Source organism: Hipposideros armiger, unplaced genomic scaffold (genome assembly GCF_001890085.2).
Source record: "Hipposideros armiger isolate ML-2016 unplaced genomic scaffold, ASM189008v1 scaffold_212, whole genome shotgun sequence".
NCBI classification, from domain to species: domain Eukaryota; kingdom Metazoa; phylum Chordata; class Mammalia; order Chiroptera; family Hipposideridae; genus Hipposideros; species Hipposideros armiger.
In genome coordinates, this window is record NW_017731562.1 from 1,049,265 (window position 1) to 1,065,893 (window position 16,629).

At 41.0% G+C, this 16,629-nt stretch overlaps 1 protein-coding gene across 1 annotated transcript in view; it reads right to left on the reverse strand.

Annotated features, from left to right (window-relative positions):
* The window catches only part of PDE11A (phosphodiesterase 11A), a 398,336-nt gene that overhangs the window by 76,050 nt on the left and 305,657 nt on the right, over positions 1–16,629 (reverse strand). The window contains exons 12-13 of the mRNA XM_019654011.1: positions 11,981–12,090; positions 1,428–1,518 (exon numbers count right to left, since the gene is read on the reverse strand). Of these exons, the coding sequence (XP_019509556.1) occupies positions 1,428–1,518; positions 11,981–12,090 (201 nt within the window). The remainder of the gene's footprint in view (positions 1–1,427; positions 1,519–11,980; positions 12,091–16,629) is intronic.

A 16,629-nucleotide genomic window follows, 5' to 3' on the forward strand; every position in this document is an offset into this window, starting at 1 on the left:
CTTGGGGGTGTGGGGGAAGTGCTGGGGTAGGGCCTGCATGCCCCAGTTGCTCACTGCATGGTTCTGTTATTATTAACCTGCGTTCTTCATTGGTAACTCCAAAGTGCAGGGCAGCCGGATGTATTTTGTTTGTATGAAAACAAATTCTGAATTAGTGGGGCTTGTTTCCAGACCAACAAATGATCTTTCGAGAAAACCGCGATGTCCTGTTTATAATCCCTGTTATGACAAAGGTGGGAATTCCTGGGGTCAGAGATATAAACCCATCACATTAATAGCCCAGAAGACATAGTCTGAACCCAAGTTCCTCCTGTCCCTACTTCCCTCTTTCACAGCACTTGGCTAAAACAGGTTTTCATAGGAAAATTCCTGAGCCACAGATGCCGGGATGCTGGTTTCTGTCAGAGCTCCCGAGAGCCTAACCCTTGATGCTTCCTTCCCAACTGAAAATATATCTCCCCTAGCGGGTTTGCCCTCCCCAGCCGCATCCAGGTTCCGGAGTGCTGACTCTCCTTTATGGGGTCGAAGAAGGCTTTCATGATATTGCAAAAGACATGCCTTCTCAAGATAGGCTGGAGGAAAAGAACCCTCCATATTTAATGATGCTATTCCAGCAAAGCAGAGCCTTAATGATGATAATAATAATAATTAATGGCACAGCTAGAGAACTGACAAATAATGAGGAACAGATGATTCTTTCCTGGCCTCAAAAAAAAAAAAAAAGTCTGTACGCCTGCAGAAAATTAAACAGACCCTTTCCTGGCAATTTCAAACTCATGCACGCCTCAGCCAGAGTCAGTAAGTGGTTTTTCTTTTCCTCCATGGAGAGCTAAAAGTATAAAAGTACTTCCAAGTCTTACAATGCCACATGCAGCAAAACAAGGCATATGGCCTTAGCCCTGGGTCTCCAGTTTAGCTGCAATTCTCACTTCCAAACTAGTCCCACCAGCAATTTAAAGTTTTTATTTTTTATAGGTTTCTCAATTGTGCTAATAAAGTGTAACTTTCTCACTCTGTTTCCGCTTCTGTCATCTTTTAAAATGGCTTCGGGTTTCACAAAATGGGAAGGTTGGGCCACTCACTGCCTGGATCGAGTCACTGTGTTAGTGGGCTTCTGTATCCCTTACGGAAGGTAAGGCCTTGCTCTGGTGACAAGCTCTAGGCAGTCTCCTCTGCTAAGTGAATCTGAAATGCCTCCAAACCAATAATAAAACTCAAATGAATCAGCTCAGGTAGAAATGGAATGAGGTCCTTGGTCAGGCATCTGAATGAATAAAAAAACCTACAAAGGAAAGGTTCATAGTTGGGCTTAAAAACCTTGTTCCACTTCTCTGTGTCTGCCTGTGGCACTACAAAGAAAGAGAGATTGGAAACATAGGTTTCATTGGTTTTGTGTCAAGGGAAGAAACAGGACAATAGGTCTATACCTCACTTTGCAGGATCATCACGGCATGGTTGAAATGGTGATGCTCTAAGGTAGCAGAGGTTCCATAGAGTTGGGCCAGGGCAGAGCCGCTCCTGGAAGAGGACAGAAAGGTCAGTGACCCAGGCCCGTCACCTGTCAACGATTCCCCCACACCAGCTTTTTGGATCAAATTGCTTTTCCTGCTTTGGCCAAGGACCATGAGCTGATACACTCTCAGGTAACTGCTTGTGTAGTTCACTAATCTATTAAGTCAACCTTTTGGGAATCTTCTTTGTGTTAGGCTAGATGCTATGGATGATACAACAGTGAATAAGAAATCGTCCATGACTCTAAGAAATTTACAGAGTAGTGAAGAAGATGAGATGTGATCATAGGGAATATAAGGCACATAACATAAAACACAAATACCACAGAAAGTGTTCCAGGTTCGGTCAAAGTGTTTTGCATGATCTGAAAACAAGAGACATAATTTCTGGCTTTGGGGATCAGGGTAGGCTATATGAACTGAATTTTACACAGCTTCTGAGTGTCCAGATCAATTGTCTTATACCAAATGTATTTGACTCTTTCTGGGAAAAGACACTGTGAATATTTTACATTTAATCTACTTTACATGTAAGGTTTATAAGTTTCTACTATGGTTTTCCAGCCCAGAGTCACACTATGATATCTCACTGTAGAACTCCAGAAAGTTCCTTGGATTTGGAGTCAGACCTCAGCTGTTGGTCATGGCTTTGGACAGTTAGTTGGTCATGTTAACATTCATTTTCTTTGACTCTAAAATTATGATAATACTATCTACCTTACCTGTTATTTATGAGACTACCATAAAATATTTGAAAGTGCCTATCCCAGTGCCTGGCATACAATAGATATTTTAATCGATATTATTAATCAATAATTAAAACACATAGATTTTTCCATTTTAAATTAAAAAAATGTTAGTTGATCCTTGAAAGTATTATTCTGAATTATCTTTACATTTTGCTTATGTATAATAGAACAACCCATTCCTCAACAATATCAGTTTGGAAAAGTGTTTATTTAAAATGTTCAAGTGTGTTCATTTCCAATTCTTTTGGCTTAGGATTAAGAGCATCTTAAGAGTCGAAAGAGATCCAGAGACTCCTAGGGTTCAAAGTGCAGTCATGGGACTCTGTTGAAGACACATTCAAGTTCTTGTGTTCTTTCTTGCTCATTGCAGGGAGCTTGAACATTGAAAGGGCAATTTGGCCTTAACTTGGGAACACTGCAGATTGACAGCTCACAGTCTGCCCTGCTAGTGAGAGGAGCAAACCCTGCCTCTAAGTGCACTGGGAAGGATTTCAGTCATAAGCTGCCCTCCAGGGTGAGGCAGCCCAAGATCATGGCCAGTTGAAAAGACTCAGAACTGACCACATGTTGGAAAAAAAGTACAGCAAAGTTAGGTTCTGTAGGGATTATTATGAATAGGGTTCTTAAAGAGGGTACTAGAGTCCATCTGGCCCCCTAAAAAATATTAACAACATTATTGATTATATTCCCCAGACTGTCTTTTCTATCCCTGAGGCCATATTGTAGTTACCAATTTGTATTGTCTCATCCCTTCCCCTTCTCCATCATCCCCACCCCCTCCCAACTAGCAACCCTCAGTTTTTCCTCTGTGTCTCAGAGACTATTTCTGTTTACCGCACTGTATTTCTGAAGTTGATGTTCAATAATATTGTATGTCAACTATAATTATATACACATATAGTCACGGGATGAGGAGTAGGGTGTGGGAATGGAGTCAATGGAATTGTAATAGATAAATATGATATTGGGGTGGGAGGGCAGTAGATGGGGGAGGGGGTTGTTTCTGTGTGAAGGGTGAAAAGGATAACTATTGCATTGTTCTGTACACCTGAAACTAACAATAAAAAAATAAAATGAAATAAAATAAAATAAAAGAGGGTACTAGATTTTAATCAGGTATGTGTTATTTCTTTGAATCTTACCTTAATCTATATCATTTAATAAGTGAACATTTGTTAGGCTAATCTTAGTAATCAGTGATTAATATTTAATGTTAGTTACTATCTTTCTAACATAAGAGTTCATTTTTATGAAAGTACATTTTTCAAAAAGCACACTATATTGTGTCTTGGCTATATTTGTCTTGGCTTTTGAAATTCTAGGATGTTTTATATGCATATCACATCCTAATGCCTGGTATGGAGTAGGTGCTTAAAACAATATTAGCTGCTTGGCTAGTAAGCTGGAGGTAGTATGTCTAGAGAGTATAGTTAAAATTGGAAGGTTGACAGTGATAAGTGTGTTAACATATTTTATTAATAATAATAGCTATCATGAGTAAGTACCTATCGTGCACTAGGCAACAGATTAACAACTTCATATATTATTTCATCTAGTCCTGACAACCACCATGAAATGGTATTGTCTTCTCATTTTACAGATGAGAAAGCCGAGGCTCAGAGAAGCTCTGCTACTTTTCCAAGGTCATAAAGCTAGTAAGTACACGTTCTGGATTAGAATCCAAGTTTTTAAGCTTCTTCTCAACACATAAAGAGAAAGCTAATTATAACTTACACATTTCTGATATTCAATTCTCAATTTTTGCCAAAATGGCTGTCATCCATGAAAGAAGATTTCACAATTTAATTCAGAATTCTACTGGTATAACTGCTAACCACAGGCTCAGACTTCTGTGATTTGTTTCTACTAATCAGCCATGCCCAGATGTCTCTCTTACTGGTGTGAATCCTGGTAACAGAGTCATTGATGTAAAATAGGGTCAACATGCAAAATATTATCCCTTCTTTTATCACGTTGGTTTAGCAGATCTCATAAAGTTAAATCAGTTAGATGACCACAAATCACTTTATATATATCTTTTCAGGATGAGTGGGATGTTTCCTCCTTAACCAGGAAACAGCTTATAACAAATACACTGGTGCCTCCTATGCTGTCCCTCTCCCTCTCCCCTAGGTCCACATGGCTTCTGAACTGCTGCATTTCATCAGAAGGACTCTTAGGGTGTTTGTGCAAGTGCAGCCTGTGACTGCCTGTGGTTTGAGCATTTTCATCAGCAGACTGCCTCTTTGTTCCCTTTTCCATTTGTTCCCAATTCCATCATACATTCTCCTCACCCTCACACAATATTGAGTTAATCACAAAAATAAGATTTTGCAGCTGAACCAGACTAATGTTATGAAAGTGCAGGAAGACACTGTGATTCATTCATTCACTCATTCATTCATTCATTCATCCAACTAAAAAGTATTGATGACTTATGATACCAGGCTGCAACATGTGGAATATGAAGATAAGTAAGACATTGTCTTACCCTCAGGAAGCTCGCATCCCCTATAATTGTGTCGGAGACTTTCTCTGACCAGACTTGCACTACAATGCTCACCTTTCTGCAAGCAAGGTGCCATCTTAGCATTCATAGAATGGAGCTTTGCACTAACTCCAATTTGAGTTTTCTAGAATAAAATCATCTAAGCAAGAATGCTTCCATTTCCATAGGGATTCTTTATTTACACTATTAGATTTGGTTTCTGTCAGATTTTCTAAGACTGCAAAACCTTTTGGTGCTTTCTCTCTCAGGCCAAGGCTCACTGAGAATGCTGCCTATACCTGCCGTGTTCACACATGCTGTGAATCTCCTGGGATAGCAAGAGTGACGTCTACACTCATAAAAATTGTTGTAAGTGGCAAAAATGTATCTGTTAGGATAAACTTTATCAAAAAGTATTTACAGAAAATGCATACTAGTTCTTTGGGATGTTAAATGGTATTATGAGAAGAAATAAAAAGGGTCCCATGGTCAAATATGTTTGGGAAATGCTGAGTTTAAAAGTTACACTGTTTCCGAGTGGCGCGATGGTTAAGAACTGGCTTGGGACACCAGAGGGCCCCGGTTCGGATCCCACATATGAGGGCCAGTGACACTGCCCTCCACAGCTAAGATGCTGAACAACAGCTCAACCTGGAGCTGGGCTGCTGTGAGTCGCCGGCGATGGCGTAGGCTGCAGCCCCTGTGGCAGTGGGTTGCCATGGGCTACCGTATGTAGCCAGCAGCCAGCGTGAGCGGCCAGCAGCCGCAGTGAGCGGCCGTCCAGAAGCCGGCGACAGATGTGCCTCACCTGGGAAGAGCGCAATGATGGTGCCAACTTGGGCCAGTGAAGCAACGTCCTCCACAACTAGACTGAAGAACAAAAAGACAGCAACTTCTCTGTTCCCCTTCCCCCAATTCCACAGCACTGTTCCCATCCCCCCAATTTCCCAATACAAATCTTTAAAAAAAAAAAGTGAAACTGTTTCTTCACTGTAGAATTTCCCAGCGGCATCTGTGTGTGAAAATATGCATTATGATTCTGCAGGAGGGGAACACCATATGCAGTATTAACCAATCTTACTTGATTATAAAATCGCTTAAAAGAGGCCATGTCTCTCATGCAATATACTTGTGTAAAGGCACATTTCTACTTTTTCATGTAAAATGTGTGTGTGGGGGGAACCCCACCCCAAATTAATCACCTATGGAAAAAATTGACTTTAACACCATACCTCATTTTAATTGTCTGTGGTAAGTATATCCATCATGTAAGTAGCTTGGGGCACACACACTATAATAGTGAAACTATTTTGTATATAATTTATATATATACATATGTATATACAGATACATAACATTATACACACACACACACACTCGTATATGTGTGTAGGGCATGTGGAGAGAGCGGGAAGAAAAGGAGGAAGAGTCTCCAAATTCCATAAGCACAGGAATACTTATACATGTGATTATTCATGATCCTTATTATTGATTAGGTCATCCCAACTACTGAAGGTTTTCCTTTTCGGACAGGCAGCACACTGTGGGGAAACTTATTAAAAAGAAAAGTCAGTGTGAAAATTCTGTCATTTCAAGCATTCAGCACTTGGAACAGGCACCAAAAAAAGTGTGCAAATGGAAATACCTTCATAGCTTCCCGAGATATGCATACGCTTTGAAAAAGAGGCTTAATGGAAGTGTGCAGCCATGACTTAACAGGAAACTTTAAGAAGGAAAACTATGAAAGGTAATTAGGAAATTGAGAATTGTTGGGAGGTGGCGAGGAATGGGATTAGGCTGTCACGGCAGATTAATGTGCCCCGGTATTTCACTTCTGGGACCTGGCCGAAAGCGACAAGATGGGTTTTCATTCCCAAGAAATGAGTATAAGAGATTATGCTAGAAATGAATAGAAGAAGTCTCCTAGGAGAATATCCTACAAAGCTGCTCGGTACTGATATTTAATCATCAGGGGCAGCTGTAATAGAGAGGGGGATGAGTGGGAAATGCTCTCCCTGGAGAAACCAGGAGAGAGGTGTTAACGGAGCAATTTCAAAGCACTGTGGGATCGCTGCCCTCTCTATTGATCATTCATTGCACGTACTCCAATACTTAAAAATTAAGAATAAAATATGGAAATGGAAAGCTTCACTTATCAGAAAGGCTAAGAGAATAAATCATATCGTGCTATAACTAAAGTCACAACTTTTTATTGTAGAGGCATTTTGCATTTTATATAGTAATTTGTCCCTTGCTAAATGTCTCCTGTTTTTTTTATAGCCTTATATATGAAAAAAAGGTAGCATATGCTTTGCTTTACATAATAATTGGTGCATTTAAACTCCATTTCCAAATCACTTGAAAGGTGGGAATTAGACTGTGAATACTTTAAGGGAAGGCACTGCTTGTTATCTGTCTTTATTTCTCCCACAATGCCCAGCACAGTGCCTTGCAAATAGAAAGCACTCAATTATTGGGGAATAAAAAAGGAAATAAGGATATAGATTTCTTCCTAGGGATTTTCTAAACAATGGCACACTTACCGAATAAATCTTATTCTAATCAATACAAAGATATTTCCTTTACCATGATGTAAAAGGTCTCTATCAGCATACATTGTCAAAGAAAATTTAACTAAGGTTGGGTGGTGGTGGCCCTAGGTGTCCTAAGTTCCACTAGATAGAGGCAGGACTAATGGACATCCCATCCCTTAATCATCTTGAGGAAACACATCAGACCATCTTAGAACAAACAGATTTGATCATACGGTATGAGGATGAAAAATAAATAAATAAAAATAAAATGTGAGCTCTAGTACCAGCAACTTAATACCTAATATGTATGAAAACTGTTTAATCTTATGCAAGTAACCTAAGATTTGGGTATCTCAGTTCCATTTTTGTAAAATTAAGGTGTTGAAAAATATGAGTACCATGGTCTAGTTTAATTCTAATGATTTTTATAGTTCCACGTTTTGATTTTCTGGATGTAAAATTATATTTTAGTTTTCCAGAGCTCATGTATATGGCAAGTCAGCCAATAAACTAGAAGCTCAAAGGCCCCAAATAAATATCACTGATCATGGAAAACAGTATGATGCAGTGGTTAAAGAATGGCTTTTGGAATTAGATAGCTCAGGTCTTAACACCACTCTGCCATATTCTGGATGTACGAATTTGGGCGAGTTATTGAATTCCTGAGGCTTAGTTCTGCCCATAAAATGGAGACAAAAATAACTGTCTTCCAGGGATGTGGATGAGTGCTTAAGATAGTAAAGAACAAGTAAACTGTAGCTCTTCTCATTGTCTCAGGGGCTGTTACAAAGAACAGAAATGAATTAGAACCAGCTTCACTAAAAAATAGTTGATTAAATGGTACCAGGAGCTCTGAGGGAGCCCAGTTATCACAAGTACATATGGATGGGTCTCCTGAAAATGGGAGTAGCGATGTGTAATGCCAGGAATCAAGTCTGCTTTATCTCTGTTTCTCTCAGGTTGTACAATCTCTTCTTTCTGCTTCTCTCTGAGTATCTACTTTCTTCTCTCTGCAGATTCACTTTCTTATTTCTCTTATCCACTTGGGCTGTGGTCATTCACAGCTTTCCCTAAACGGTAGCTTCAGTTCTCAAGTCTACACGGATCTGCAGCTTGGATCTCAACAACTAACTGAATCAATTATCATGGCAACCCAGTTTCAAATTCCTGAGAGATAAAATATGATTAGATGGATTTTGAGTAGGGGTGTACTCTTGGTCCAAAGAGCTGAGAGGTCAACTAGCAAGCTGGGCTGCTTCTCTCAGTGTGATACACAGGCTCTCTCCGGGGAGGGGCTATGGGTATCTGAGTACAAGTATTGTGCACTTGACCCTTAGAAGAACCCACAAGGTGCTTGCTCTTGTTTTATAGACACAACTTAAACACATTTATCTTTTCTTTATGCATAAGTGGCAGAATGGTAGGGGGCTGGAGAAAGGGTGCTAGAGGAAGAGGCAATGATGCCATTGCCCTAAGAGAGACAGCCACACAGAGGGAGACATCCTAAAAAAATAATGAAAAGTAGATACAGGAACTCAAACATACGGAATTGTCAGACTCCATAAGGAAAGGATACACAGTTTACACTCCAGTAGGCCACAGGGCCACTATCGTCTTTAGTACAACATCAAACCTATGTGTTTAGAAATGGTGTTTTATAATAATCTAAAAACGGTTACGCTTATTTAAGAAATCAGAAAACGTTATTGAAAAGCTGTATTAAAATAGTTAAAATAAAATCTTATCCATTTAGGCAATCACCATTCATTCACTCACTCAGCAAACATTCATTGTATGTTTATTATGCTCCTGGTACTTATGAGAAATCACGAGACTCATGGAGAAGGGGAGACACACCTGTTAATCAGCGATTAAAATAGAGTGAGGTGTACTTTTGAAAAAGCATAGCTGGGGCATTAGGGGGACACACAAATTTGACAAGGGGCAGGTGCAGCAGGAATGGAACCCTGGGAGGCGGTGCTCTCTGGGGAGTGTGGGAGAAGGACAGGACGGGCATTCCAAGCAGGGGAAACAGAATACTGGGGAGCAGAGAGACATGAACTAGGCAGACCTCATCCCTTGTATCTACAATATAGACGCATGGGTGCGGTGGGGGTGGGAAGGATGGGTGTGGGGCCAGAGAAATGGGCAGGAGCCTGAGTGAAAAGGGCCTCAAGGGGTTCAACTAAGGAATTTGAACATCATCCTGAAAGCCACAGGAGGCTGGTGAATGGCTTTTAGGCAGGGGAGTGAGTTGATCAGCTTTGTGAATTACCAAGATTATTCTGGAGGGCCAAGGTGGGAAGGCTGGAGGAGGAGAGTTGGGCAGCAATCCAGGGGAGATGCAAAGAAGCAGGAATTACTTCAGAAGGCAGAGATGTCTATTTTGAGGGGTGCGAAGGAGGGAATCTGGGTGACTTGTGGATTTCCAGTGGTGCCGTTTACTGAGATTGAGAATAAGGGAAATGGGGCAGGTGTGAAGGGGGAGGGACTGAGACTGAGGGTGACTGTGAGGCTTCACATAGGAGGTGCTCCTCCAGAAGCTGGAGTAAGTTTCTAGAGAGAAGCAGAGAATTGCGGTTCATAAGCCTGGGTTTGGGGCTGATCAGCAGAAGGGTGCAAGAGCAGGAGGGGAATGGGAGAGAACATCGGCAGTGCAGGCTGCAGGCAGGAGGAGAGAGGCCTAGATGAAATCCTTTGTCTGGGAGACAAAGGAAGACAGAGAGTTTTGGGAAGGAGGGAGCGTGAAATGGGTCCCACGGCAAGAAGGGTAAAAAAAAAAAGGACAATAAGAGTGTCCAGAGCTCTGAGACAAGGGGACATTGGCAGTATTACTGAGGGCAGTTGCCCGGGTGAGGCCAAACTGGAAGCCATGTGGGAGGGCAGAGATTTGGGAAGTGAAGGCAAAGAACAGACAGCTTTCCAAGAAGGTTGACTGGAAAGGAAAGAAGAGAAACCGAGCAGATGCTAGAGGGCGGAGTGGGGATTGGGGTGGGCTTTTTACGATGGAGGAGAATTGTTCATATTAATAGGATGCTGAGAGCTGCTAGAGAGGGGAAGGGAGATACAGGGCAGAGAGAGGAAGATTGATGGAACAAGGTCTCCGAGGAGGGAGCAAGGAAGGGATCCAAGCCTGAGGTGGAGGGATTAGCCTCAGACAAGAGGAAGGCTGGCCCTTTCACCGAGATAGGAGGTGAGGAGGAAAGCATGGGGCCAGGCAGATAAGTTTGTACGTGGCAGGGGAGGAAATTGAGAGAGTCCTCGATTGATGGCCTCAATTTTCTCAGTGAAGGAGGAGGCAAGGTGATCTGCTGAGTGGAGTGGGGGAGGTGGTAGACAGGAAGTGGTTTGGGAAGGGAGAACATTTGGTGTATATTACTGCTAAGAGCAATGGGGGGCAGAGCTGGTTAGGGACACAGAAAGAATCTGGGGAGTCCTGAGCATCTGGCTGAGCTAGGAGAATATATACTTAGTATGTCTCCAACTCTCACAACGGTGGCATTTTCTCCTAAAACCTTTAAACGTCTACGCAGAGTAGCAAGAAATTAAATTGTTAACTTGAATTAGGGCTGAGTGTTTGCTGAGTGGATGTCACAGAAAAGTTAGAGGGCCAAGAAATTATAGGCTATTGAGAAGAGAGAGTTGAAGTGATGGGCTGTTAGGGCACATCACTTACTTATAGAGAAGGGCACACAATCAAATTCATTTGCTAGATCAGTCGCAAATGCAAGTGGCCAGGGCTCCACAGCCTCAATAGGTATGTGTTTTGGGAGAACAGAAAGAGTGGTGAGCTGTTGACACACAGTGATCTGCTGTCGTCTCAGATTATGGAAGTACACCTGCTATATGGGGGCTTTGAAATCGGTCACCTGAAAGTTGTTGAAGCCTTCCTTAACTTATCCATCCCCTAAACTTTCTTTCTCCAGCCTCTGAACTCACATATTCTGTTTGCAGACAGGTAGTAAAAAGAACATTAAAACCGGACCCTCAATACCAGAGTCAGGAGATCTAGGTTTTGGTCTTATTTCCCGCACCCACAAATTCTATGGCCTCGGCTACAGTGTGAGCCACCAAGCAATGGCTGGCTGGACCAGTTCAACTTGCTGAGGGACAAATTATTCTGTCTGAGCCCATCATGTGTCTACACATCCCAGTGTTGATGTAATTCCTTTGTTTCCCACCTTTCCGTGGGAGGAGGCATGGGAGCAGCAGAGAGCTTATCCTCACGCTGCTTTATTTCACTGCTGTTTGTATGACAGCTAACATCAAAAGAACCTGGAAGAGATTCTATTGAGGAAGGAAGTGATATTTTGCTTCATAAAATCTCCTAAGGCCACTTTTATTTCAACAGTCTCAAAAACATATTTTGAGAGTAGCAAGTCCAAGAAGCTTATAAATGCCACGAAAGCAAATATTCCGGGAGAAAAAAAAATAGGCCCTTTAAAATCTGAGCTTTGTCATCTGACTGAGGTCAACAGAGACAGACCAAATCAACAAGCATGACATGAAGGGCAAATTTGCAATTAAAAGAAGAATAGGGAATTATAAAGATGGATGGGCCCCGTGACACGCACGCCCAGGCCTGCCTGGCCTTGGCCTCAGATGCCAGAAATTAATGCTTTACTCTTTAGCTCTCGTCACCTTTGGCTCGGAACCGAAAGGCAAATGCATTAAAATAACAACAATTAGAACACTTACTTAGCTTGGAAGGCATTGTTGGTTCCCCTGTGGTCAAGGTCATGACACAGGCATCCCACAATCACCGCTAAAATTTCCACCTCGGTCAGAATCTCTTGAAAGCCAGCGGTCTGGGAAGAAAAGAAAATGGCAACAGTCATGACTCAGTGCGGGGAGGATAGATAAGGTTCGTCAGCTGAGTGACGGTCAGCTCTGTTTTCATACCCACATCATTTAAGGAAATGATTAACTGCCACCCCCTCGGAGGACCGTGAGTTGGGTGGTCAGTTGCACAGCCTAAGGTCCTCGCAGTGATGAATTAGCTTGCTGTCACAATGGCTCACGCTGGCACACCAGGACAAAGTTCGGACTATTTTGTTCCCTTTTGAGAGAAGGGGCGGCACCATCTAGACACAGTAGCGGTCTGGCCAAGGCCCAGAGCAAAACGTGTTTTTTGAGTCTACATTTCAATGATGTGCATCTGGTGGTAGGGGGAGAATTTGGAACTGAATGCTGTATCCACCAGATGCCACTCAAATGAAAGCGGGCCAAAGAAACCACCATGTTTGGTGGTTTTTGTTTTGTTTTGTTTTGTTTTTGGTGGGGTTTTTTTTTGCATTACAGAAGCAACTTAGAAGTACTGAAATTGTTACATAATAATATTCTGCAAGTTATCTTGTAAATACCTGAACTCATCTTAGCTTGGAGATGAAATTCATACAGATAATAAGGCAGTGCATGTCTTGAAAACTAGAATTTGGCAGAGGGTTAGACGACTGAAGTGGTAGTGTCCATTGTGTGGAATTATTTTCCTTTAGTATCCTCTGGTAGCTTGCTTGTGAAATGCACAGGTGTGGTGTGACTTCTTTTGGGAGCAGTGTGATGTTGTTGTGCAACCCAAAGCAACAATGGTTCTTTGGTTCCTGCTGTCCCTTCATCAGTTTGGAGGACGAAGCGAACCACTGAAAAAGTAGGTCTCATGCATTCTCTTGATTCAAGGCCTTCATGTCTCCCCCCTTTTCTTCTGTATGTCTCCCATTTCATTCCTTACTAACATCTTTATCACAGGGCAGGAGGAAGGGAAAGGGAGGGTTCAGATTACTTCCGTTTTCATGTGGGTTTTTTTCCCCAAATCTAGGATCACTAGCTAGTGTCTGTAAGACACTTCTCTTACAGCAATAAAACCTTTGTTTTTTAATGAATTATGGTTTTATTGCAGAAATAATTCAAGACGTTTCTGTGTTGACAATTTTATTTTCAAAAGTTGAGTTGGGTCCACTGCTACATTTGGAAATACATATAATTTCATTTGCATAGTAAATGGGAATATTAATAAATTGTCCAGAAGGGGGTGAAAAAGCCCATATCAAAGTTGTGTGCGCTCTTTCGTTTTAAAATTCAGAACTGGCTGTTGGCTTTAAGTTAATTTTATTTTACTTAAAGTATTACCTGCAATAGTTTTTAAAAATTCAAATTGTTGTAAGAGACTTAGAACCAAGAACAGTAGTCCCTCATCCTTCTCTTTTCCTGGTTCCCAAAGGCAACCAACTTTCCATTTTCTTCTTTATCTAATTTGGTAAGTATTTTCCACCACATTTCTAAATAGTATACAGTATATTATTGATAGTTATTCATCAAGTATTTATATAATCCTTCCCATGTGCCTGACACAGTCCTTTGAGCTTTAAAACTATTTAACTTAGGGATGGCCAGTTAGCTCAGGTGGTTAGAGCACAGTGCTCATAACACCAAGGTTACTGGTTCGATCCCCACATGGGCCACGGAGCTGTGCCCTCCATAACTAGATTGAAACAACTACTTGACTTGCCTGATAGGTCCTGGAAAAAACACACTGTTCCCCAAAACTATTTAACTTATTTAATTCTCATAACAGACCTGTGAGGTAGGAACTATCATCACCCCCAGGTACAGGTGGGGAAACAGGCACAGAGATGCTATGTGCCCAAGGTCTAATAGAGTGCTTTCCTGATTATCACTCTATAAATACTTTTCACTGCAAAGTCAGCTAGTATCTGAAAATTGTTTCCTTTTCTATGTAAATGTTTTCATTTCCTGGAGTTAAGATCTCTTTGAACACCTAAGTCTTCTCACATCCTACACAGCTCTGCAACCAGTCACACCTTTTATTGGATTCCTTCTTGTCCTGGGGACCCTGCTATGGATAGTTTAAGCACTCTCTTCGGTCTGGATTCTCTGCAGCCAGCTTTCTTCTCTTGGGTTTGATCTCCTATCTTCTGCATCCCAAACTGCTCCTTCTTCATTTACTCCTCAGCTTTCAGGAACTCTTCTGCCAGTGGCTTTATGAAAAAGGGTGTTAATTTTTTAACACTAGGGGAGTTCATTTTTTTGCTTTTTGAGGCTTTGCATGACTGAAAATGTCTTTAATCTATTATCCTACTGGTTTGTTAGCTTGCCTAACAATTTTAGGTTACAATGTTTTCACTCCAAATTTTGAAGGACTGCTCTATTGTTTTCTAACTTCTGAAGTTACTTTAGAGAACTATATGTCACTCTTCTTCCTAATACTTCGTTACTTGATTTTCTCTCTTTTGGAATCGTCTGTCTCTGGGGTTTGGTAATTTCACAAAGATATGCTTTGGTTTGGGACTTTTCTCCCCAGCATTTGGCTTGATTAGCTTTTTCTTCAGTACAACATTCTTGTGATCTTTTGTTGTTGTTGTTGTTAATAATTTCCTCTTCACTATTTTTTTCTGTCCTATTTGATTAGAGCTCCAACTGGTTGGACATTGGACTTTTTGTATTGATTTCCTTGTTTTCCTGTCTTTTCATTTTCATTGCCCATTTTGGCGTTCTCTCTCTTACATCCTAGAAGTAATACTATTTTTTCATTTATAAGCATTTTCTTATCTGCCGCTTCTTTTTTAATAGCATGCTATTCTTCTTTCATTAATGCATCATAATCTTTTATCTGTTGAGGATATTATAATTCCTCTGAAATTGTCTTTTGCTTCCTGATTGCTTGTTTCCTCCGAACTTTTTCTTTGTGTTTGGTGGTTTCCTCAAGTGCCCAGTATTAACAGTTCACTCACATGAGAGTAAAGCATTGCAGTGTTCACTATATACCAGTGCACAGGATGGTGTGTAGATTGTTGGGTCCTTATATCCAGCCTAAGAGAAAACTTATAAGAGTTTATTTGAGCCAAACTGTCGACAATTGCCAGGAAGCAAAATCTCAATGGATTGAGAAAATGCTCTGCAAAATGGCACTTTGCAGTTTATTTTATACATAAAATCAAAGGAGGAAGTGTCCATGAAATCCACTGGTGATAGATTAAGGGGGTGGGAGAAAGCAAAACAGGGAAATCTCTGGGATTGGATAAAAGTACATTGGAGAGACAGGTACTCCTCCCACACAGGTGGGTGCAGGATAGCTAACAGTTTGCTCTTTACACCACATAGAGATGGTAATCAGGAGACAAGCATGAGAATGAGGAATTTTGAAGTTTCCAGCTCTGGTGGGGAGGTGGGGAGGATTAAAGATGTTATTTTAGGTACAAAAAGACAAAGAACAGGCCTACTGAAAAGGCACAGATTAATTTAATGAGGAAGCTCCAGATGTGACTTCCCGCCATGGCCCACCTTAGTTAGGAATTTTTATGTTCACACCATCCTCTGTGGTTATTTTCAGTCTCCTGAGCTTGTCAGGTTTAACATGTGGCCCCTTTTCTGTCCACATTTCCTCCTTTTGGTCATAAATGAATCCGAAGGATGCACTGATGACCAACCTTTTGGTTGGATAGTGTGGTCCCACGGTGCTAGGAAGGCTCATTCTTAGGAAGTCATAGTGTCAGCGTTTGTCTCGCTGAATGTTGGACCATTGCAGGTGGGGCAACACTATAACCTTAGATGGCAGTCAATGCCGAATTATCTATTTATATTTAAAATAAAATGTGAGTAAATGGGAGGCAGTCAGATCCTATGTGTCTTTATTAAATATATTCTGGGTCATTTCTAATCTTTGAGCTATCATGATTCAAGTTTATTTTTTCTGTCAGCCTTATGTTTTTTTTTTCTTTCTTTTTTGTACCTAGTATGACATTTACAAACTAGAACCAAGAGCAAATAGTACTAAACCAGTAACACTGATTAGGAGCAGAAAATGTCCAATATTAAAAAAGTATGAGTTTGAGGAGAGCAAACATCCTAGCCATCAAGAGTGCTTTACATGTATTATTTTAATTTTTTATTATTAAGTTAATATGTTTTCCTCCCTTGTTTTACTGTTATTTGTACATTATGATAAGTTTGGCAAGATAAATGAAGACTATTATTTTATGATCTAGAAGTTCAAATTTTTCTATTGGCCAATTGTTTTCCATAGAAATGACTCCATGGGGACGATTAAGTTCAATTTCCCAATACATTGGATTTTCAGTATCAATATTATCATGGATTTTATTAACCTCAGGCAAAGTTAATTTGTCTATGATTTTAGTATTACACCATATTCTCAAAGCATTTACTATAAATCTGGTGTCATTACAATAGAAATCAGTAGGGCCGGCCGAGTGGCGGGTTGGTTAAGAGCTGGCTTAGGACACCAGAGGGCCCCGGTTCGGATCCCACATATGAGGGCCAGTGACACTGCCCTCCACAGCTAAGATGCTGAACAACAGCTCAACCTGGAG